The 25,561-nt window shown below is 42.8% G+C and overlaps 2 protein-coding genes across 5 annotated transcripts in view; both read left to right on the top strand.

Annotated features, from left to right (window-relative positions):
• LOC309553574 (A.superbus venom factor 1-like) overlaps positions 1 to 25,561 on the top strand; it is a 1,719,715-nt gene that overhangs the window by 1,582,803 nt on the left and 111,351 nt on the right. The window lies entirely within an intron of this gene.
• The window catches only part of LOC309553573 (A.superbus venom factor 1-like), a 128,877-nt gene continuing 111,351 nt past the window's right edge, over positions 8,036 to 25,561 (top strand). The window contains exons 1-3 of the mRNA XM_082254845.1: positions 8,036 to 8,157; positions 22,096 to 22,282; positions 22,383 to 22,545. Of these exons, the coding sequence (XP_082110971.1) occupies positions 8,093 to 8,157; positions 22,096 to 22,282; positions 22,383 to 22,545 (415 nt within the window). The 5' untranslated portion in view covers positions 8,036 to 8,092. The remainder of the gene's footprint in view (positions 8,158 to 22,095; positions 22,283 to 22,382; positions 22,546 to 25,561) is intronic.

Below are 25,561 nucleotides of genomic sequence, written 5' to 3' on the forward strand. Positions count from 1 at the left end.
GGGTAAAAGGTGATTATAATACATTGTGCTTTCACAATATATTGTCAAAGAAATCTGTACTAAAAGCAGAACTCCTGTGTTATCTTCCTCTTTTTATGTTCTCCAGAATTGTTGTTTTATCTTTGGGCGGATTTACTGAAAATATTTTTCCTTTTGAAATATATTGTAAAGAAAATCTTTTTCTTTTTTTTTAACAATGTAGGAAATAAGATCTTGCTGAATTTGCACACTAATATTTCAGTGTTTGGTAAATGCTATAGCAGTGTTTCTCAACCTTTTATTAGTCAGGGCACCCTTTAAAAATGATGGACAATCTCGAGGCACCCCCTTTCTAAAATGTAAAAGCCATTCTAATAGTTTTACATAATGCAGCAACATCCACAAGCCCAAGTAGCCTCATTAGTGCCCATCAGTGCAGCCTATCAGTGCCTACTCATTAGTGCCCGTCAGTGAAGCCTATCAGTGTCTCATAGAGATGGCCTTGCGGTTCGCCCGGCGGTCGGTTTGCGGCAAATTTTGCTTGTTCGCTATCCGCCAATTTTGCGAACACATGGCGTTGTTCGCAGCGGCCATATTAGTTTACATTGGGGAGAACTTTGACCCATGACACAGCCGTCAGGTGGAACGGAACAGCCAATTAAAACATTTCAGCACATGGACATGCCCCCTATCCTATAAACAGACCCACATAGCTCAGTTAAGTGCACTATATGGGGGGGGGGGGATAATCCACAGTATAATAGTATAATATACTTTGTAGAAAGCATATTATAGTGGATTAGTAGTATTATTGTGCACTGTGCAGCATTGTGACAGGTGTGGTGACTGAGTGTTGCTGCAGCAATACTACAAACAGGGACAAAAGTCCTTATAATGTATTATAACTGGTGTGATAGACCAATGGCCCCCCCAATACCACATATTGAAGTGGGGTGTTATCTGAGTATACTTTTACAAGTGTATTTGTGTCCTACAGCAATATTGCCTCCTTTGACGAGTCAAGTCTGGTACATACAGTGACAAACTCCCTGGCCAATTTTTTGAACAACTAGTGTGATAGACCAATGCCCTCCCCCCCCCCACACACACATATTGAAGTGGGGTGTTACTTAACAGTATAATTTTCTAAGAGTGTATTTTAGTCCTGCAAAAATTTGGTCTCTTGCTGTGTTAACTGTGCTACACACAGTGACAACAGTTACTGGCCAATTATTTGTAGAACTGTTGTAATAACCCTGTGGCCCCCCCTAATACCACAGATTGAAGTGGGGTGTTATCTGAGTATACTTTTACAAGTGTATTTGTGTCCTGCAACAATATTGCCTCTTTTGCTGGGTTAACTCTGATACACACAGTGCCAAACTCCCTGGCCAATTTTTTGAACAATTGGTGTGATTGACCAGTGGCCCCCCAATACCACATATTGAAGTGGGGTGTTACTTAACAGTATAATTTTCTAAGAGTGTATTTTAGTCCTACAAAAATGTGGCCTCTTGCTGTGTTAACTGTGCTACACACAGTGACAACAGTTACTGGCCAATTATTAGTAGAACTGTTGTAATAAACCTGTGGCCCCCCAATACCACAGATTGAAGCAGGTTGTTATCTGAGTATACTTTTACAAGTGTATTTGTGTCCTGCAACAATATTGCCTCTTTTGCTGAGTTAAGTCTGGTACACACAGTGGCAAACTTCCTGGCCAATTTTTTGAACAACTGGTTTGATAGACCAGTGGCCCCCCAATACCACATATTGAAGTGGGGTGTTATCGGAGTATACTTTTAAAAGTGTATTGTGTCCTGCAACAATATTGCCTCTTTTGCTAAAACACATATTGAAGTGGGGTGTTATTTAACAGTCTAATTTTCTAAGATTGTATTTTAGTCCTGCAAAAATGTGGCCTCTTTTGCTGTGTTAACTGTGCTACACACAGTGACAACAGTTACTGGCCAATTTTTTGTAGAACTGGCGGACTGACGGACCCGCAGATAGGGAGGAGAGGCAGGCAGAACTTGCATTGCACAAGAGTTACAAAGCAGACTGCAAATGTATCAGGAGCGAGCTATCAACCATGTACAGTCACATCTCGCGCTCCCAGGACGCCGGCACATGGCTCCGCAATGTGGGCTCTTTTTCATGTGTCCGTTGCTGACAACAATGTTGCCATCTGCAGCCTTTGCAGTCAACGCATAAGTCGCAGTAAGTCCAACACTCACCTAGGGACAACCGCCTTAAGAAGGCACCTGAAATCCCATCACCAAACCCAGTGGGAGCAACACCTTCAGAACCCACAAAACTACACTCCAGGCTCTCACCGTCCAGCCTCTTCTCCTTCTCCTTCTCCTTCTCCTTCTCCTCACATTTGTCCTCCACTCCACCTTCCATGATGCCGTTGTCACATTGTTCTGGAAAAAGGCAGGCTTCTGTGGCCCAAATATTGGAGCTTAAAAAAAGGTGTCCGACAGGTGTCCGACTACATCGGGTTAACGGCCAATGTGGACGCTCTGAGGAGTGATGAACCCCTGGACTACTGGGTGGACAGGCTTGACCTCTGGCCAGAGCTTGCATAATTTGCAATGGAACTGTTGGCTTGCCCCCCATCCAGTGTCCTGTCTGAAAGGACGTTCAGCGCAGCAGGGGGGATCGTGACCGATAAGTGCACTTGCCTAGCTCATGACAGTGTAGACTACCTCACATTTATAAAAATGAATGAGGCATGGATCTCTTAGGAATTCAACACATGTGACCAGTAGACCATGTTTCATTGAAATTCCTCATGCCAGGCCACAAATATCCGCCAGACCATCATCCACCCACAGCAATTCCCGGTCCTTGGCTTCGCTACATACAGCGGCATAAAAGGCATTTCATGTCCATTGAATGGCTAATTTTTGGGGCCTATACAGGTGGACACTTACTTCTCTATACTGTGAATGCCTAATGTACCTCTAGCCATCAAATACACTATGTTCTTAGCTGTCAGTTAAACCCATGTGGGCAAATTTTTGGGGCCTATATAGGCCGGCACTTTCTTCTGTATCCTGTGTGAATGCCTAATGTACCTTCAGCCACAGAATACTACATTCTTAGCTGTCAGGTAAACGCATGTGGGCTAATTTTTGGGGCCTATACAGGCCGAAATTTACTTCTGTATACTGTGAATGCCTAATGTACCTCTAGCCAACAAATACACTACGTTCTTAGCTGTCAGGTAAACCCATGTGGGCTAATTTTTGGGGCCTATACAGGCCGACGCTTACTTCTGTATCCTGTGTGAATGCCTAATTTACCTCTAGCCATCAAATACACTACGTTCTTAGCTGTCAGTTAAACCCATGTGGGCTAATTTTTGGGGCCTATACAGGCCGACATTTACTTCTGTATACTTTGAATGCCTAATGTACCTTTAGCCATCAAATACGCTACGTTCTTAGCTGTCAGGTAAACCCATATGGGCTAATTTTTGGGGCCTATACTGGCCGACACTTACTTCTGTATACTACGAATGCCTAATGTACCTCTAGCCATCAAATACACTACGTTCTTAGCTGTCAGGTAAACCCATATGGGCTAATTTTTGGGGCCTATACTGGCCGACACTTACTTCTGTATCCTGTGTGAATGCCTTATGTACCTTCAGCCACAGAATACTACGTTCTTAGCTGTCAGGTAAACGCATGTGGGCTAATTTTCCGGGCCTATACAGGCGGACACTTACTTCTGTATACTGTGAATGCCTAATGTACCTCTAGCCATCAAATACACTACGTTCTTAGCTGTCAGTTAAACCCATGTGGGCTAATTTTTGGGGCCTATATAGGCCGACACTTTCTTCTGTATCCTGTGTGAATGTCTAATGTACCTTCAGCCACAGAATATTACGTTCTTAGCTGTCAGGTAAATGCATGAGGGCTAATTTTTGGGGCCTATACTGGCCGACACTAACTTCTGTATACTGTGAATGCCAAATGTACCTCTAGCCATCAAATACACTACGTATTAGCTGTCAGGTAAACCCATGTGGGCTAATTTTGGGGGCCTATACAGGCAACACTTACTTCTGTATACAGTGAAGGCCTAATGTACCTCTAGCCATCAAATACACTACGTTCTTAGCTGTCAGTTAAACCCATGTGGGCTAATTTTTGGGGCCTATACATGCTGACATTTACTTCTGTATCCTGTGTGAAGGCCTAATGTACCTCTAGCCATCAAATAGACTACATTCTTAGCTGTCAGTTAAACCCATGTGGGCTAATTTTTGGGGCCTATGCAGGCCGACACTTACTTCTGTATACTGTGAATGCCAAATGTACCTCTAGCCATCAAATACACTATGTTCTTAGCTGTCAGGTAAACCCATGTGAGCTAATTTTTGGGGCCTATACTGGCCGACGCTTACTTTTGTATCCTGTGTGAATGCCTAATGTACCTACAGCCACAGAATTCTTTGTTCTTAGCTGTCAGGTAAACACATGTGGGCTAATTTATGGGGCCTATACAGGCCGACACCTACTTCTGTATACTGTGAATGCCTAATGTACCTCTAGCGATCAAATACACTACGTTCTTAGCTGTCAGGTAAACCCATGTGGGCTAATTTTTGGGGCCTATACAGGCCGACACTTACTTCTGTATACTGTGAATGCTTAATGTACCTTCAGCCACAGAATACAGCATTCTTAGTTGTCAGGTAAACCCATGTGGGCTAATTTTTCAGGCCAAAACTGGACGACACTTACTTCTGTATCCTGTGAATGCCTAATGTACCTTCAGCTGTCAGGTAAACGCATGTGGGCTAATTTTTGGCTCCTTGAATAGCTGACACTTACTTCTTTATCCTGTGAATGTCTAATTTTTCAGGCTGGAAATGAAAAACAATGGGTCTGTAAAGGTTCCGCCAAATTGTGGAATGGATGCGGACACATTTTACAGATGTGTGAATGGACCCTATATGTATTAGACATGTATTTACTGGCTGCTGTCAGTTCTGGCTGATTTATGAAAAAAATAAATAATTTGTTGCCGTAAAAAAAAAAAAAAAAAAATTAGGGTAACTTTTCCAATTGCAATACTTCTGTTATGACATTGTCCGTGTGCTGGGGCTATTTGTGCACAGCTAGTACATCTTTTGTGGCTGCAAATATGAAAGGTTTTTAAAATTTGCCTCCCATTAAAGTCAATAGGGCCCGCCGCGAACTTGTTCCATGTCTACCTACTCATTAGTGCCCATCAGTGCCACATCATCAGTGACCATCAATGTAGCCTCATTAGTGCCATCTGGTTAGGACTTTATAGGTTGATTCTACATTCTAGAACATTGTGAGGTTGCCCATATTTGAGCCTAGTCTGAGTCATTTAGGATCTCACCCAGATAATAGTTCCATTCAAAAAGGATATTTTAGTTATAAGTGGAACCTGGTTGACTGAGTCAGCCCCTGGCTTACTGAATACTCCAACAATGGGAAACCCAACGTTAGAGGAGATTTATTCTTCCAAATCAAAAACACTTCTGCAAACTGGTTCTGAATAGTATTTCAATATTTCTCTTTTTCCTCAGTTTTTCTCCATCATTCAGCTAATGTGACACCAACCCTGATGGAAAGGGGGGGGGGGGGAGGATGCTCTGTAGGCAACTGACAAGGATGCAGGCAGCTGACAAGGATGCTCTGCAGGCAACTGACATCAACTTCTTATAAACTGATGATGCCATTGGTCATTGGGGCACGAACAGCTAGAAGGTTGTAATAGTGCACAATGAAAACCTTTGACTTGGTGTACTTAAAGGGCAGTCTTCATCCACACGCTAAGTGGTATACAATTTTTGGGAAATTTGCCAATGCACCCCTGAAGAAACCTCAATGCACCCTGGTTGAAAAAGGCTGTGCTATAGAGCCCAATTCATATATACCTGTACATACAGTGTGTACTTAGACACAGCAGCTCACAGATCGAGGTAAAGGGCCAATCACAGCGGCCTTTTAACTTGTGATCAGCTGTGTGCAATCACAGCTGATCCCATGTAAACAAATGTCGGTTTTTACTTTCCTCAGCACTGTCACTGTGCAAGGAAAGGAACGCCGATAACAGGCAATCCTGTGACAGCACACATTTATTCTGATAAACAGAGCAATGATGATCAGTGCCCTGATGATCAGTGCAGCCCCATCAGTGTCCATTAATGGAGCAAATCAGCGCCCATGTGTAATGCCTATCAGTGCCCATCAATGCAGCCTATTAGTGCTGCCTATCAGTGCCGCCTCATCAGTGCAGCCTCATCAATGCCCATACGCCCCCATCAGTGCGGCCTCATTAGTGCCCATCAGTGCAGCCTATCAGTGCCTACTCATTAGTGCCCATCAGTGCCACATCATCAGTGACCATCAGTGCAGCCTTATCAGTGCCCAGCAGTGCAGCCTTATTAGTACCATCTGGTTAGGACTTTACAGGGTTGATTCTACTTCTAGAACATTGTGAGGTTGCCCATATTTGAGCCTAGTCTGAGTCATTCAGGATCTTACCCAGATAATAGTTCCATTCAAAAAGGGTATTTTAGCTATAAGTGGAACCTGGTTGACTGAGTCAGCCTCTGGCTTACTGAATACTCCAACAATGGAATCTTCTTGCCATAATTTTTAACTCTTGTCCACCTAGGGGTTTAAGGTGTTCCTGCCCACCTTTGTGTGTCCCAGCTCCTCCTGTTATATTCTTCATAATATAAAACACATGTCAAAAAATCCAGCAGGGATGGTGGGATCCCATCATAATGGGCACAGCAAGTGTGCAGATCTGGGGCTAGATCCCTGGACATTTAACTATCTGTAATCTACCAAACAGTAAGGTATAATTTTGGGAGGGTTGCTAAACCTTTAAAAAACAATATACAGATGCATTTTAAAGTTGAATTTCACATTGGGCAATTTTGATATAGTTACATTGGTCCAGCTTGGACCAATATAAATTAGTATGTGCCATACCTGTAGGATCCCAGTGGAAGATGGAAATTACTGTAGTAGGCACACTGCTACTTCAGTGTTCTCCACTAGCTTTGCTGCCCTGCTGCATTGTAAACACAGGGGGGTCATTCAATTGGCATGGGCACCATTTAGGGCTGGTTCATATCTGATGAAGTCCAGTGCAATTTTAATCTGCATGAAGAACACATGCACAGTATTTTCCATGTATTCCAATGGCCCTAGTCCATGTCAGTCCAGTGCGATCCAATGCAGTCAACAAAAGTTGAATATGCTACATTATTTCTGTATGCAACACATCTGGGACATGGCAAAACACATAAAAAATGCAATGCATATGTGCTGAACTAAGATGAAGAAAAAAAAAGTGAGCAAATACGCACCAGAGCGCATCAAAAAAAGCGGTTGGCATAAAAATGCATCGAAAACTCATACAGAAATGCATCTGGAGTGCAGAAATTGTGGTGTGAACTGGCCCACAGGGGACACTTTGTAGTTTCTCAATGAATGCAAAGCGTTCTCTGATTAGACAAGGTGGAGAGTTGAGGCTGTGAATCAGTAAACACTTTGCATTCACTGAGAAAACACAAAGCGTTCTCTGAATGGGGCCCACGCCTAGTGGGTGACCTCCTGTGTTCAGTAAGCAGCAGGGCAGCGCTTGGCACGGGACCCAGAAGCTAGTGCCAATCACCTTATTAGCAGTGCCTACTACAGTAACTTCCAGTGTTCACAGAGATCCCACAGGTATGGTTAATGCATACTTCCATTGCTCCAATCTCAATCAATGTAACAACTGTAAATATTGGTATGTTTGCAACCTCAACAAACCGACAATGGTAACCTTTGCCACTTTGGGGTTTTTGTTGAGAAGCTTGCTGTGTGTTTCTGTAAAGGTTCAGGACAAAGGTGGAATCCTAAATGTGTGCATGCCTATCAGTTAGTTCTGAAGGACACACAATCCCTGTGTACCTATTGTGTAATGGGTGCAGCATTTACTGGAATTTACAGAGTTTGGAAATGCCTGGGACTCCTCCTGCTGTCTGAGTCTTTGCCTTGGGCTCTGTCCACCCCTCGGCCAGTATAAAACCAGCTGTCCAGCAAGCAGTCCACAGCTTGTGATGATGGGGTGCAGAGCTTTGTGCCTCCTCCTGCTGGCCTTTCTGGCTGGAACCTACGCACAACCGTAAGTAGAGAAAAAGGATTAAAACTGCTTAAATATTTGACCTTATTAGTGACCTTATTAACTAAAACAATTGAGATGCAAATATTCTCTGTAGCTCTAAGAGATTCATTTGTTGTTTAGCTGCCTTTGTCTTCTGTTACATCTGCAATCTGAAATAGAATATTTTAAATTCTGGTATTTCAGCCTGAATATATACTTCAATTTCTGTGGAATTTTTTTCTTCTTTTGTAAAGCATGTTAAATACCACTGGCAAGATTGTAATAATGCTGCTACGTCTGCTGTGATACTATAAATAACATTTGTAGTTAAACTGTTATCACAGTCAAGACTTTATTTTTAAGGGTCAAGACATTTTTATGGTCTGTGTCCCATTTGTAGAAATTTGCCTTTAAGCCCCGTACACACGTACCGATCGTCGGCCGAACGATCGGCCGTCTTTTGTCCGAGGGCTATCTTGTCTGTTGAAAACTGCAAAAGACTGCACACGAATTTTGTCGGCCAACAACAGCCGACTGCAGAAGTGATGTCATGTGATGGTTAACTTTCCATGTGTTTTTTCTTTTCTGAGCATGCCCAGTCTTGCAAATCTGCTGTCTGTCGGCCGAATTCTGTACTGACTGGCGAACAATCGGCCATTCTGGTGTTGGCCAACAAAAATTTTAATGCTTGCACGACAGATTCTTTTCGGCCGAAAGTGCGCTGTCGGCTGTCGGAAGCATCATACTAACAAGCCGAAAATCGGCCGATCGTTCGGCGGCCGAACATTTTCGGCCGACAATCGGTACGTGTGTACGGGGCTTTACTTCCTGACTTGGAGACACACAAAAACGAAGAAAAATCCCTTCAAAGTGAAGGGAGATCGCCTCTAAAGCTGGATACACACTATACAACTTTCTTTAGATTTCCCAAAACTATATAATATGAGATCAAACTTAAAAACGTTCAATTTGTATGCAATCAGACAGGCCCCTGTACTACATAGTTGAAGGTAAATCTAAAGGAAATCAAACAACAAAAGTTGTATAGTGTGTATCCAGCTAAAAAGCTCATCACACGCAATTTCAATCTTCTTTATATCTACCAACAACTTCATAGTGCAAGGGTATGCCTAAGTGCACACATTGTTTTTTTTTTTATAAATGAGGTAGGTCTTCATATTGCCTAGATTCATTATATCTAATGTTGATTGCACAAAAGTTGTATGGTCAGATTGTAGGGTGTTAGATGACCCTTAAGGCCCGTACACATGATAAGAAAATCGGAAGTAAAATTTTGTCAGACGAACAATCTGCCGATTTTCGGATTGTTAGTATAGTGCTTTCGACAGCCGATTATGGATTTTCGTACGACAAAAACTGGATGTGCAGGCTATAAAATCTTTATCGTACGTGAACGCAACGTCTGATTTTCTTTTAATTAGTATTGTTTTTGTCCGAAAAAAATCATAAGAGCAAGACTAGGCATGCTCAGAAACTGAAGAACACATACAAAACAATTCAACACATGACATCACTTCTGAAGTTGAATTCTGTTGTACGGGAATTTTCATATGAAAGTAACCTCTTCACTTTCCATATGAGACTAGCATGCAACAAAAAACTAAAGAAAATTAGTCCGATAATCTGATCGTGTGTACGAGGCTTAAGACCGATATTCCACCGAACAGGTGTACCATTGGAACATTTCCCCTGACTTCCACTTCTGGTCACAATTGTAACATTTTGGATTTCACTTGACTTTCTTTGCTAATGACCTTGGTCACCAGGAGACCCCAGAGGGGGAAGCAGACAACATCTAAAACTTAAATGAAGTTTAACCACTTCTGGACCAGAAGATTTTCCCCCTTAATGACCAGGCCATTTTTCCTGATTCGGCACTGCATTACTTTAACTAACAATTGTGCGGTCGTGCGACGCTGTACCCAAATAAAATTGATGTAATTATTTCCCACAAATAGAGCTTTCTTTTGGTGGTATTTGATCACCTCTGCAATTTTTATTGTTTGCGCTATAAACAAAAAAAGAGCGACAATTTTGAAAAAAAAAAAAACTTTCTGCTAAAAAATATTACCAATAAAAAAAAAAATGTAAATCAAATTTTTTTCATCATTTTAGGCCAATATGTATTCTGCTACATATTTTTGGTAAAGAAAATCCCAATAAGCGTATATTGATTGGTTTGCGCAAAAGTTATCGCGTCTAGAAACTAGGGGAAGGATTTATGTCATTTTTATTTATTTTTTAATTTATTTTTTTGTTTTACTAGTATTGGTGGCGATCAGCGTTTTTTAGCGGTACTGCGACATTCCGGCTGACATTTTTGACACTTTTGGGGGGGAACCAGTGACATTACTATAGTAATTAGTGCTAAAAATATGCACTGTTACTGTACTAATGACATTGGCAGGGAAGGGGTTAACACCAGGGGCGATCAAAGGGTTACGTGTGTACCTAGGGGGTGTTTTCTAACTGTGTGGGGGATGGGCTTGCCGAATGAGCACAGGGAGTTGTTTTCCTAAATCAGAGGAACACAGGATCCCTGTGTTCATTACTGACAGAACAGCGGTCTGCTGTGTTTACAGGCAGAGCGCCATTCTGTCTCCACGGGGAGCGACCGCGGGTGCCCAGAGGAAATCGCGGCCACCGGACTCACTGATTGGCTCCCCCTGTAGCCAATCGGGGTGCGCGCCCCCATTAGCGGTCCTGTGAAATGACGTACAGTTATGTTGTTTCGCGGGACAGAGCCGACCTGTCACAGTATATGTACTGCTAGCGGTCGGCAAGTGGTTAAAGCGGAGTTCCACCCTGGATTTTTTTTTTTTTAATACCCCCGGGACAGTCAGGGCTAGTGCATTCCACAATGGATAGCCTCTGATCTGTCCCGGGTTGCACTTACCTTTTAGGACAAATACTTACCTTGAAAACGTCTTGTCCAGCGCTGCCATCTCAGATGTGGGCAGCTTGAAGCCAGCGAGATCCCCTTCGGCGTCTTCTTCCGCCTTCTTTGGTCCCACGATGCTCTGCGCCGGCCCCGACGTCACTTCCGGGTCGTGCGCGTCATCCCTCTACAGCTTCTGGGCATGCCCAGAAGCTGTTTAGAAGGGGATGACGCGCGCGACCCGGAACGGACGTCGGGGGCGGTGCAGGCGCAATGATTCCTGGGAGCTATGACGTTCAGCTCCCAGGAATCATTGCAGAGCCAGGAAGTGACGAGGGGCCGCGGCCGAGGAAGGAGGAAGAAGGAAGTAAGGTAAATATTTTTTCTTCGCTACGAGGTAAGTAAAAAAAAAAAAAAATATGCGATTATCCATTTCTTTTTCAGGTGACCCGGAGCGAGAAGATGGAGGTAAGTATTAAATTAGGGTGGAACTCCACTTTAAAGATGTTCTCACTCTTTCCAGAACTAAAAAATAGTTTTGTCTATAGATACCTTTTTGGTTTAGCTTGAGGTTTAGCGCCCATTCACAATAGAAGGCCTTGCAGAAAACCCACGTCCTGTGCCGGTTTCCCGCACTGCATTCAAATCTTTTTATTATATCTATTCAACATGTGCAAAAAAAAAAAAAAAAGACTTTTCATACAGTCAGAAATATTGTGAGCTGATAACTTCCTGATCTTTTGCCTTTGGACTGTTATCAGCATTGTTCCCTGCTATCTTGTGTACTAAAAACACCTTCCCCTGTTATGGTGAGAAGAGGGAGGTGTTATATAGTCCTAACAAAGTTTTATGCACTTACCTGTCCTAGGGTGACAATTTTGCTCAGCATGGTTGTCACCCTAGGACAGTAAGTGTGGCAGGGTTACCAGGTTGGCATAAAGAGAAAAATATAGAGTTTGAAAAAAGACAACTAATTCAGCTTAGGAATGGAAGGGTGCAATACCATCAATTTTTGCTCTTGGGTTTAGATATGCTTCAAAGCGGTTAAAAAAAAAAAAAAACCTGTAAGACAATTGCATAATGTGCTAGTATGCATGGCATGCTAGTACATTATGAAATACTTACCTTAGATGGAAGCCCTCCAGCGCCGTGCTGTTACCACTGAGAGGGCTGACATCTTCTCCCAGTCTTTCTCCTGGGTTCACACACTCCGGCTGCGTGATTGGCCGGAGCTGCGATGACGTCACTCTCGCATACGCACGGGATCCCTCATTCCTGGCACGAAGCTCTGAAGTTCCGGCAAGGTATGTCAGACCTTCAGAGTGCATGCGCCGGTGACGTCACTGGCTGCCCCCAGGGTGAATATCTCCTAAACAGTGCTCATTTAGGAGACATTCATTTTACCTACAGTATAGGTAAGACTTATTATAGGCTTACCTGTAGGTAAAAATCACAAAGCCGCTTTAATGTTCCTGTAAGTAGTGTAATATGGTTTATGGTTGAGCTTCAAAGGTTATATGGAGAATGAGATTAGGACATCGGAGTTAGGCTTAGGGTTTTATGGGAATAAATACTTCAAGTTCAAGTATTTTTTTTTAGAGTTGTTGCGTGTTTGGGTCGAGTGTGCGTCAAGCTAATACACAATTTCACTGCCAGAGCAACCAACTATAAATATGTAGCACTGCCCCCTTGAGGACTGCTGGATAACACACTCTCGGGTCCCCCTGGGTTACCGTTAGCAACACTGATTGGCATTCACAGATTAACACTTTACTTCTTGGCTCAGTCAATGATCAGTCCAGGGGTATGTAGTTGTTTTTGGTGTTTAATTTTAAATAGGGATGGTAGAAGGGAAGAGTGCGATATTCCAGATCAAACTATTCACAATGGATGAGGACTCCTGTCTGAAGTTGTACCCCGGCTGCAGATTCACTTTGCCACTAGATGAATTTAGATTAAGTCTCTGTACAGACGACTTAGTTTGGTAGATTATCTTCAGGATGCCCGCCTAGTATCCCCTTTCACTCCTCACACTGACACCCGTCCTCTGAATATCCTACACCAGGGTGGCCCCCCTCAGATCAGGCCCCTGGACACGATCCTCTGTACTCACGATACTGTTTTTCGAGGGTCTCCAGTGTCTCTACCCCTCCAGTCAGCTCTCCTGGACCTCTGGGTTCAGTTACTTTCCCCTGGTCCCCAGGCCGACTGCCTGTGACCACGTGTCACTGCTACAGAGGAGGAGGCAGCCGCCCCCCTCCCTCCGGGACTCTGCTCACCAGCCAAAGACCCTTCAGCACATGTGCACTGAGGCAGCCAGTCTCTGCCAATCACCGGGTCTGTATCAAAGCCTATGCATCCATTGGTCAGGTTTCCTCCCACTGTCCATCATGCCTCCCTATTGGACCAGTGTGAAACACTATCTAGACCCAATGAATCACATACTGAGCACACTGAGCAGACCTAACTCACAGATCCTGCTCTCTGGAAAGCAATATAGATTTCCCTGCTGCTCCTCTGATAGGCAGAAAGTGCCAAAACTATACTCTTTCATTAGCACCTACCTAGGGGGGTGCTACAAATAATTGCACATCATGGCTTTTGAAATTTGGTTAGATGTTAGCTTAAAATGGCTTAATTATATGCCAGTCCCTCACTATAAAAGCAGAGCCATTTTGACATTGTGCTTAGCTGTGATGAGGGATGAACTAATGGTGCGATTTGAACCTAGGCTCAGACAAATTTCTGCCCATTTGTCCCCTGAATGCTCCTATATATGACAGCGTCCTAATGTTCATGATTGCTAAGGAACAGCGGGTGCTGACACCCGCGGTACCCCTATCAACGGTTGGCATCACCCGCATCATTAACTTACAAGGCCAGGAATCCCAGGCCCGGTAAGCAAAGAGGCAGGAAGAGCGATGACATCTGTCCAAAAATGTCCACTGGTCCTGGTCATTTATTCATATGAGTGAGTAAGGGTGCCAGTATCTGGTAACTCCAGAATCTGATAAGCCCTCCACCCACAAAACCCCACAACTAACAGTCCAGGGTTGTGGAAAAGAGGCTCTTGTCCTCACCAACATGGGAACAAAGCCCCCCCCACCATAAGATAAACAAATACAAAAGCAGTGCTCACAGCAGGGGAAGCTCCTTATCAATCTGGAATGGAGTCTTTCACTGGGTGCTCTGGCTTAAATGGCCTCCATCCATCATAGTAAGTGACCAAAAAGAAAAGTAGCCGACAACTCCAGGATCCGTGTACAAAGTCTTTATTGCAACATATAGGTCAGAAATAAAAACAGCTTGTGTGTTTCAGCATATAGCCTTGGTCATAGCAAAGCACCCCTCGCCCCCCCCCCCCATGTTGAGGGCATGTGACCTCCTATGGTTCAGAGAGAGGGAATCACATACTGATCCCCCTCTTTCCTAACCAGCCAGGCTGCATTAAGCTTGGTATGGATTTTACCAGTTCACCCACCGGAACGTTTTACCCCCTTACTGACAGGCCATTTTTTGTGATACTGCACCGCGTTGTTTTAATTGACAATTGCGTGGTTATGCAACGCTGTACCCAAATAAAATTGATGTCCTTTTTTCCCCACAAATAGAGGTTTCTTTTGGTGATATTTGCTCACCTCTGCAGTTTTTTTTATTTTCTGTGCTATAAACTAAAAAAGAGCGACAATTTTGGAAAAAAAAAACAATATTTTTTACTTTCTGCTATACAACATATCCAATAAAAAAAATTAAAAATCGAATTTCTTCATCAGTTTAAGCCAATTTGTATTCTGCTACATATTTTTGGTAAAACAAAATCCCAAAAAGCGTCTTTTGATTGGTTTGTGCAAAACTTATGGTGTCTACAAACTATGAGATAAATTTATGGACTTTTAAAATTTTTCATTGTTTTTATCAGTAATGGCAGCGATCATCAATTTTTAGCGGGACTGCGACATTGCGGCGGACAAATCTGACACTGTGGGTGAAATTTATTAAAATTGTGTATAGTATCCAATCAGCTTCTAACTCCAGCTTGTCAAATGAAGCTTTGTCAACAAAACCTAGAAGGTGATTGGTTTCTATACACAGCTGCATCAGATTCTGTGTGCAGCGGTTTTAGTAAATCTCCCCCTAAGTGACACTTTTTGGGAACCAGTGACACCAATACAGTGATCAGTGCTTAAAAAATACACTGTCACTGAACTAATGACACTGGCAGGGAAGGGGTTAACATCATGGGCAATCAAAGGGTTAACTGTGTTCCCTGGGCGTGCTTTCTTACTTTGTGGGGGATGGACTGACTGCAGGAAGATAGAGATCTGTGTTCCTGATTAGCAGGAACACAAGATCTCTCTCTCCCTCAGTGACAGGACGGCGGTCTGCCTTGTTTACATAGGCAGATCGCTGTTCTTTCACTCCTATAAATGATCGGGGGAGTCCTGGAAATTCACTGATTGGCTGTGTCCAAACACAGCGGTAGCGTGGCTCCGTTGCCGCCCGCGCGCCCTCCCCAGAGTCGGCGACTAGAACCACGTACAGGTACATGATTTTGCGCTTAAGTGGTTAAGGGGAATACCCTCATGTTTTTTTTTTGCCTGAGGTACCCCCTTTAAATCCATACCAGACTCAAAGGTACATAAAAGACAATGGAACCGGTCGTCTCCATGGTGAGCAGGGAACCCCTATACTGGATGGCGTGCTGGTGTCAGCAACTATATGGCTATTATTGTATTTTGGGGGTCCTTTGGAGGGGTCTGTGTGTCATTATAAATAAGAAAGAAAAAGCCAGCAGGGAAATTTCATTTGCAGGCACTTTGAAACTTTTTTTCCTTTGTGAATGTCAGTGCTGCTGCAGCGCTTTTTGCGCATCGCAGAGATGCCCCCTTCAAGGACAGTTATATTATTAAAGGAATCGGGCATTTTTAGTGTTTCACTTTAACCATTTAAAAAATCACTGCTCCTGGCCGAAAGGAAGAGCTGATGATAATAAAGTATATAGGGGCATATTAGTGTAGGATTTGTTGTAGACACTTGTCTCCCTTAACCACTTGCCGACCAGCTGCCGCAGATGTACGGCGGCAGGTTGGCTCTCCCAGGCAAAGTCCCGTACATGTACAGCGCTCGACTGGGAGGAGCTAGAGGGCGAGTGCGCGCCACCGGCGGCGTGCTCCCACGCCCGCTCGTCAGCAGGGATGCCAGTGCGTGTTGCAGGTGGCTCTGATAGCCGCCGGCCGCCCGCGATCAACCCCCGCTGACAGAGAAGGATGGACGGCTGATGTAAACACAGCCATCTGTCCTTCTCCCTGAGATGATCACAGAGACCATGCGATCCTTTGAGAAGACCCGTCTGCTTATGTAAACAAAGCAGGCGGATCTTCTCAGTGACAGACAGGAGGAGATCACAGGATTCAGCATAGCTGAACCTGCGATCTCTGTGTGTGTCACAGAACACCCTCCCCCCACACGCGTCAGTAAGCATGAGGCTCACATTTAACCCTTTGATCAACAATAGTATTAACCCCTTCCCTGCCAATGGCATTCTTACAGTAACAGTGCATATTTCTAGCACTGATTACTGTAGTAATGTCACTGGTGCCCCCAAAAGTGTCAAAAATGTCAGTTAGGGGTCCGATCTGTCCGCCAAAATGTCGCAGTCCCGAAAAAAATCGCAGATTGCTGCCATTACTAGTAAAAAAAACAAAAAAAACCAATAAAAATGACATAAATCTTTCCTGTAGTTAGTAAACGCAATAACTTTTGCGCAAACCAATCAAAATACGCTTATTGTGATTTTTTTTTTACTAAAAATATGTAGCAGAAAACAAATTGGCCCAAAAATGTTTAAAAATTTTGATCTTTATTTTATTTATTTTATTTTGAGAATGTCATATAGCAGAATGTGAAAAATATTATTATTTTTTTAAACTGTCGCTCTTTTTTTGTTTATAGCGCAAAAAATAAAAATCGCACAGGTGATCAAATACCACCAAAAAAATCTCTATTTTTGGGGGAAAAAAAGGACGTCAATTTTATTTGGGTACAGCGTCGCACGACCGCACAATTGTCGGTTAAAATAACGCAGTGCCGAATCGCAAAATAGGGCCTGGTCAGGAAGGGGGGTCAAATCTTCCGGTCTTAAAGTGGTAAATACTAACAAAAGAAAGCTCTATTTGTGTGTAAAAAATGATAAAAATGTCATATGGGTAAAGTTTTGCATGACCGCTCATTTGTCATTCAAAGTGTGACAGCGCTGAAAGCTGAAAACTGGAATGGGCATTAGGAATGTATGTATGCCCAGTAAGCAAATGGTTAAAGGGGTGTTTGGCACAGCTGCTATTAAGGAACTGGTGAAAATTCCACCACTTCCTTTTAGCCAGTTGGCGGGCCTATGGTGGGATTAGCTTAAGAGGAGGAAAAGTTCACATGAGGAGCAATATAAAAAAAATGAGAAGGAAAAGGCCCCATTTAAAAACAAAAATTGTGTAGCAGAACGATGCTGGCCCAAATACATGGAGTACCACCCAGCAACGTCCTCCTGGGCCAGGAGTTGGGTGAGGAAACGGACTGCCCATGACAAAGGCACAGCAAACCAAAAGGAGTATGGCTTGGCTGGCATAAAAGGGTGTCAATGTAATTGCCAGATCAACAAGGATGACCACCAGCCAGGAGGGATGCAGCTAGGAGATATTGGTCATTCGTTTTATATTGTATGTGAAATTGTCTGTTTTAAAATGATTCGTTTTTACCTTGGCTTAGGCATTATTCAATATCCCCTGGAATTTTAAAGAAAATCTCTCATGGTTGTTATAGTTAACCTTAAAACCAAAATGTTAGCTGCCTGGCAGTCTTACAGATACCCAGGATCCAGTCACTGACCCAGAGCAAGAGTGTGGCAAGTAAAGGAGCTCTTGGCTTTTTAGTTTGTTGAGTTATTAAGTCACTTAAATAGGAGGCTCCTCAGGAGAGCTATGCAATTATGCAATTTACGGAGCATTTTCCAAAGAAAAGGCCTGCAGTGGTATCCCAAGTATTTCTTGCCTGAGGGGTTTCCTCGAAAATTGGACATTTAATGGTTTACCACTTTACTGAAAAAGGCTGTACAGTATTAGTCCTATTTATTAAATCAACAAGTCCAAACTTGACGAGGAAATTCAGTATTTCAAAACAACCAGTCAGGTTATTTTCCCTAATTTATTAACAAAAAAGACTCTCCTGCGCTCTAAAGTGATGTGACGGCGGTGGATGTTGTCTAGGATCTCTATGGCTCCAGATAAATGCGCAGACCTTGCTGCCCTCCAAGGGTCATGGAACACCCAATAGAAACACTGCAGAGAAAACGAAAAGAGGGCGCACCAACCTTGCGCATTACCCAAGTGGTGTTTATTAATGTAAAAAATAAAAGACATATACTCACAAACAAACCAGTCATAAAAGTATTTTAAAGTCCACGATGGACTCAAAGGAAAACAGGTCAATGGGACTGTGTCCAGCATGCCGGGGGGCGGGGGAACCCCTTTTCTTCAGAGCTCAACAGTGGGACACCTGTACCAATGTGCTACAAGTTTAACCACTTGCTTCCTGGGCACTTATACCCCCTTCCTGACCCGGTCAATTTTCAGCTTTCAGCGCCTTCACATTTTGAATGACAATTGCACAGTCATGCAACACTGTACAAAATTGAAATTCTTATGATTTTTGTTTCACACAAATAGAGCTTTCTTTTGGTGGTATTTAATCGCCACTGGGTTTTTTATTTTTTGCTAAACAAACAAAAAAAGACTGAATATTTTGAAAACATCAAAATGTTTTTCATATTTTGTTATAAAAATTTGCAAACATGTAATTTTTCTCCTTCACTGATGTGCACTGATGAAGATGCACTGATGGGCACTGATAGGCTGCACTGATGGACACTGATGAGGCGGCACTGATGGGCAATGATAGTTGACTTTGCTGAGCACTGATAGGTGACACCAATGGCACTGATAGGTGGCACTGATGGGCACTGATAAGTGGCACGGAGAGGTGGCACTGATAGGCGGCACTGAGGGGCACTGATAGGTGGCAATGATGGGCACCAATAGGTGGCACTGATGGGCACTGATAAGCACTGGTAGGCATTACTGATAGGCATCACTGATAAGTGACACTTATGATGAGGCACTTATGGGCACTAATTGGCAGCACTGTTAGACACTAATAGGTGGCACTGTTGGGCACTAATTAGCAGCACTGAAAGGTGGCACTGGTTAGCAGCACTTGTGGGCACTGATTAGCAGCACTGATGGGCACTAGTTAGCAACACTGGTTGGCACTAAGGGTACCGATGTCCCTCTAACAGAAACCAGTTAACAGCTTTCTTCTTTTCTTCATGCTGACAGCATGAGGAGAAAAAAAAAAGCCGGGTTTCTGTTTACTTCTGTGATCAGCTGTCATTGGCTGAGAGCTGATCACATGGTAAAGGGCCGGTGTGATTGGCTCTTTACCCCTAACTGTGATCAGCCAAGTCCCAAACACTCAGGGGGTGCGCAGGCAGCAGGAGAACGGGAGGTCGTTCACTGACACCCTACCGGCATTTTAGGCCCGCGCTGTAGCCGTCTTTTGGCTATAGAGCGGGCGCCAAGTGGTTAAACCCTTTTTCCTAGGTTTTTGTGGCCAAAGATAGTTTGTGGGTAAGAATAAAACAGTTTTGCCAATCTGAGAGAGAAAGAGTTGACTAAAGTTCCTTCTCCCAGGTCTGCATGTACGATGGAAGGTCTGGATAAGCAGCGGCCAAGATAATAGAGTGTAACTGGGAGACTATGTGTGTCTGAGGTTCTGTCCGCAGAGCTAGATATTTAAAACTGTAGCACATATATATGGTAGCGAGGAAATAGAACTGATGTAAGATAATGGCTGTTGCCTCTAAGCCACTGCATAGGGATATGAAGGGGAACAGTAGACAAGAAAACCGTAGTCTATGATGGGTCCCACTGTAGAACTCAGAGGAGCCGTCTGTGATCCTACTTGTGATCCTGGTACTAGCAAATTTAGATACACTAACAAATTGAAACTTCTGTTGAAAAACATCAGATTTACTGGCCAGATCACTAGATGAAAATAATAGGAAAGAAAGCCTAAAAAAAGAAAACTGATTTAATCAACACATATAAGAATTGGTAAGCTGCAGTAAAATAAACCTTTGCTTTTGAGTCTCTGATGAAGCTGCATTGATGGGCACTGATAGGCTGCACTGATGGGGCGGCACTGATAGGTGACACTGATGGGCACTGATAGGTGGCACTGGTAGGCATTGATGAGTGACACTGATTGGGCACAGATAGGTGGCACTAATGGACACTGGTAGGCAGCACTGATAAATGACACTGATGATGAGGCACTAATGGGCACTTATTGGCAGCACTGATAGGCACTGATAGGTGGCACTGGTGGGCACCGATTAGCCCACCATTCCACAATTAGCTATGTTTACCCTCTCTGTTTGCCCCTCTGGGGTCTTTGATAGCAGGTATGAAAATGATGGGAAATGCAAAATACCGAGTTGTCTCCAGGACAGGAATAGAGGGTAAATCTTCAAATGAGAACACCAGTTCCCAAAACAGCTGTTTTAGAGGGGATATCCTTTACTTCGTAGAATAACAAAAAAAAAAAAATGACAGGGGTTTTGACTAGGGATCGACCGATTATCGGCTAAGCTGTTATGCACTTTTCCCGATATATATCAGAATCGGCCCCTTAGGTTACCGATATTGCTGAGATTTCGGGAAAGTGCTTGTACCAGAGTGATGCCTAGAGGCATCACCGAGGTACCGGCGCTCATAGCTGACAGTCGGCTGAGAAGCCGCTCGGCTGTCATTACAGGGAGCGGGAGGGGACGTCCCCCCCGCCTCCCGCCACCTTCCGTAGCTCGCCTGGGTCTCCCGTCCCTCCCGGTGGCAACCAGCCTGCGTGGCCGCCGAAGAGGAGACCCGATCAAAGCCACATTCGGCTTTGATCGGGTCTCCATGTAAAAACCCGGAAGTGATGTCATGACATCGCTTCCGGGTACTCTGCGTCAAATTAAAAAAAAATTACAGCATTCAAAACAGCCAAAGCTTTTAAGTGCAGATGAGGGGTTTGGGGCCTTTTAGACCCCCAGATTCCTCCACAAGAGTATCTGTAAAAAAAAAAAATGTTTTTTTTTTTTTTTTACAATGTACAAAAATTTTGGCTACGATATCGGTCGATATCGGTCGATCACTAGTTTTGACCATTCCTTCTCCTTCTTCTTTTGGATATACATATGTATCTACAGGCAAAACTTTTTTTTTTTTTTTTTTTTAATTTAGGGGTTAGATCCCCTTACATATTTTTTTTTACTGCAGTCTGTGTCCGCTGAAGAAAACATTCACCTTCTCTGTTTGTTGTTGACCATTGTCACCAAGACAGAAAGTGCCTGAGAACCAAATCTTAAAGTTGACATCAGAACAAGTGGTAGGGAATCCTCCAGCTGGAAAATGTTTTCTGGTGATAATTGTCTAAGATGGGAATTTCCATCACTTTGCCCTAATGGGACACAAACAGAAAAAAATTGATGGGGGAGGGGGGTTTCATCTGTGCTTACTCCACCCAAAATTAATAAAAATGTTGTTAACACGTACACTTTAAAGGGGACCTCACAGTCTGCTCAAATTGCCTGCGCTCCTTCTTCATTTTACCAATCACCTATTGTAAGTTGGTATAAAATGTACCTATAAAGAAGTTAGATTTATACCTACCTTACCCCTTTCTTCTGCATTCCTGGGTGTGACTTCACCCTTCTTTCAAGAAAATTCCTGGATAATGCAGAGCAGATAAAGTCTCACAAGAAGATACCCCAGTCCATTGCAAGAACATCTTCCCATGAGACCTGGCTGATCTGTATTTTCCAGGATCTAGCAGGTAGCAGTGTGATGATTGGGGAATTGGGATGAAGCCCAGACAGTGTAATTGGACCATGCATTTTACAACAAGGTCCTCTTTACGTTATTCCAAAAGTAAAGTTTTGCTGTTATACCTTTATCTATGTCCTTTGACAGATGTATGCTCATTACTCCCAATGTCCTGCACTTGGAAAGTGAGGAGACCATAGTGGTGGATGGGCAGAGCCGGGCATTTGAGGCTGATGTGGAAATTCAGGACTTCCCACAGAGAAAGTTAAGTTTGGCCAAGCAAAAAGTCTCCCTTACCAGCGCCAACAAATATCTTGGCTCGGCAGTAGTGAAGGTAAATATTTAGTACATAGCACCTAGAAGAGGCACCATCTTACCAAACTTTGAGTTTGAATTATATTTTTTTCTAACATTTTCTTGTGTGATCTTCACAGATTCCCTCTAAGGACCTACTAAAGGATCGCAATGTAAAGCAATTTGTGTACGTTACAGTAAGGTCTCCAGTTTGTACTCTAGAGAAGGTCGTCCTGCTTGGACATCAGAGCGGATATGTCTTTATACAGACAGACAAGACCATCTATACTCCAGGATCTACAGGTAATCCATAGACAGACAGACTTTTGAACTTTATTCAGCTGTAATTTTTATTGTATATATATATATATATATATATATATATATATATATATATATATATATATATATATATATATATATATATATAATACATCTATGGTTGTTTAGGTATTTTTGTCTCATCCAAAAGTGTAATGAAGTCAGTGTTAGAGAACCACTCCTCCAAAACCTAATATTTACTTTCTGAGAAAGCAATGATGGGTTGGATCATCCCTCAGATTGCTTAGAGATTTGAGACAGTTGGACTCACATATGCAAACACACCATGTTGTTGGTAGACCAAAACCAAGCTCAGCTCTCTCCAATTGGGAACAGCAATGAAAATCTGAGGTCTTAAACCTTCCCTGCTTAATCAAAGACTTTGAAAAAAATAGGTGCCACTTTACGTTCCATTATATAGCCCAGTAGCCTGCCATCAATGAAATGGCGAACATAGCTCCCAATTCTCTCAAGATCTATGTGTTTGTGCCCCTCTTTCCACTATACTGTTGTGGCAAAGCAAGGGATGCTCTGATTAATACTTGTAATAGAAAGCGCTGGGTGTTCAAAATAATATAAGTTTGATGGTAGATTGAGGCATTTATTGAGAGTAGAAACAAGTACATCAAGCCAAAGTGGGTGGGTCTCTCTTCTTCAGGGCTTTTGCTTCACACTATTAAAATGGGAATGATTCCCACGCTGGTTATATATTTGTGGAATTTCAGACAAATGACTGACAGAGTGTTAGCTGAGGTTGCAAGGTCAGCATTGTTTTTACTGAATAGTAGGTCCATTAAAGCGGAACTGTATGCACCCACAAACCAGCTGGCCTATATAAACGCTCTCTTACCACTCATCTCCTAAATTCAGCAAAGTCCCTTATATCAACATTGTGGGGCCAACCATCGATTCCCTCATTGAAATAATGGCTATGTATGGTTGACGACATTTGCCTCTTAGAAGAGCTCACCTGTACTTCTAAAGGCAATACTAGTTATACCAAAATTTGGCCCTGCTGGTTCGAATTTAAATTCTCCTCTTGCTATAAGGAAATTGTATTAAACCCTAATGACCAATCAATCTATGTCGGTTTCTCTCTGTATATTTTCTTCAACTTTGTATTCCTTCTTGTGGAGGTTTACAAACATGGTATAATTCATCTGTCCTCAACTTCTTCTTTTCCATTTACCCTTCTCTTTCTAATTTCTCTCATACTCTCAATTCTATTTACCCCCTCTTTCTCCCCCCCTTGCCCCCTACCCCCTGTTTACTCTTTTCTACCCCCCCCCCTTCCCCCTCTACAGTAAATTCCCCTTATTACATTACTTTCCATAAACCTTTTTCCCTTTTTCTTTTGATGCTATATGTTTTATGTCTATTAGGCACAGGTGACCCGAACCCAGGTAGTTTTTGCCATTGTTCTGCTTAACCACTTTACCACCGGAGGATTTTGCTGTCTTACGTCTGGGCCACTTTTTTGCGATTCGGCACTGTGCGACTTTAACTGGCAATTGCGCGGTCATGCAATACCGTTTCCAAACCACATTTATGTCCTTTTTTCCCCACAAACAGAGCTTTCTTTTGGTGGTATTTTATCATTTCTGCGATTTTTATTTTTTGCGATATTAATAAAAAAATGCGACAAATTTGAAAAAATAACAATATTTTTCTACTTTGACAGTTAAAAAATATACAATATATTTAATTTTTGTCATAAATTTAGGCCAAAATCTATTTAGCTACATGTCTTTGACAAAAAAATTCTCAGCGTATTTTTAACCACTTTAGGACTGGAAGATTTTACCCCATTCCTGACCAGGCCATATTTTGCGATTCGGCACTGCGTTACTTTAACGGACAATTGCGCGGTCATGCGACGCTGTACCAAAATTCAATGTTTTTTTTCCCCACAAATAGAGCTTTCTTTTGGTGGTATTTGATTACCTATGCGATTTTTACTTTTTGCGCTATAAACAAAAAAAAAAGCGACAATTTTGAAAAAATAACAATATTTTTTAAATTTTTTATATGAAATTCCCCCCCAAAAAAATGTAAAAATCTAAACATTTTATGCCAATTTGTTTTCTGCTACATATTTTTGGTAAAAAAAATTGCAATAAGCGTATTTTGATTGGTTTGCGCAAAAGTTATCGCAGCTACTAACTACGGGAAATTTATGTTATTTTTTTTTTTTTTAACTAGTAATGGCGGCGATCTGGCGGCGATCTGCAATTTTTTTTTGCGGGACTGCGACATTGCGGCGGACAGATCGGACCCTTGACTGACATTTTTGCACTTTTAAGTGCTATAAATATGCACTGTTACTGTAAAAATGACACTGGTAGGGAAGGGGTTAATTTTTATTGGAGAGGGAGGGGTTAATGTATGCCTGGTGCTTACTAACATGTGTGGGGGGAGGGGACTATGTGACACAGGCACAGATCGCAGGTTAAGCTATGCTGAACCCTGCAATCTGACCCTGCCTGTCATTCAGGAGAACCGCCCGCTTTGTTTACACAAGCGGACGGATCTCCACACTCGATCCCCGATGATCCTCCCCTGGCCCGACTACCGCTGTGACTGAATACAGCGGGAGCGAGCCTCTGGCAAAGGGGAATGTCTGGTGACGTAGGTCTACGTCGCCAGACGATAACGAGCCACTGTGCCGCAGTAGCAGTGGTTAAACTTTGGCTCTCCTGACCCTGTTGGTTTTCGGGCATGTTATATGGTTTCTAAAAATGTATAGAAGATTATTTATATTATTTGTTTTCTTTTTTTGTTTATCTTCTAAGTAAACAGATATTAAATGTAAAAAAAAAGGGGGAACTGTAGTTCTACCCCTGTTGCAATAATGAACTTGCACATTATGGCAGACTCCCTGGCGTTTTGCACTTCTTCAGCCTAGAACAGTGTTTCTCAACCTTTTTTCAGTCAAGGCACCCTTTAAAAACTTTGGATAATCTCGAGGTACCCTTTAAAAATTGTGGACAGTCTCAAG

This window comes from Pelophylax lessonae (assembly GCF_965119305.1).
Source record: "Pelophylax lessonae genome assembly, chromosome: 4".
Taxonomy (NCBI): Eukaryota; Metazoa; Chordata; class Amphibia; order Anura; family Ranidae; genus Pelophylax; species Pelophylax lessonae.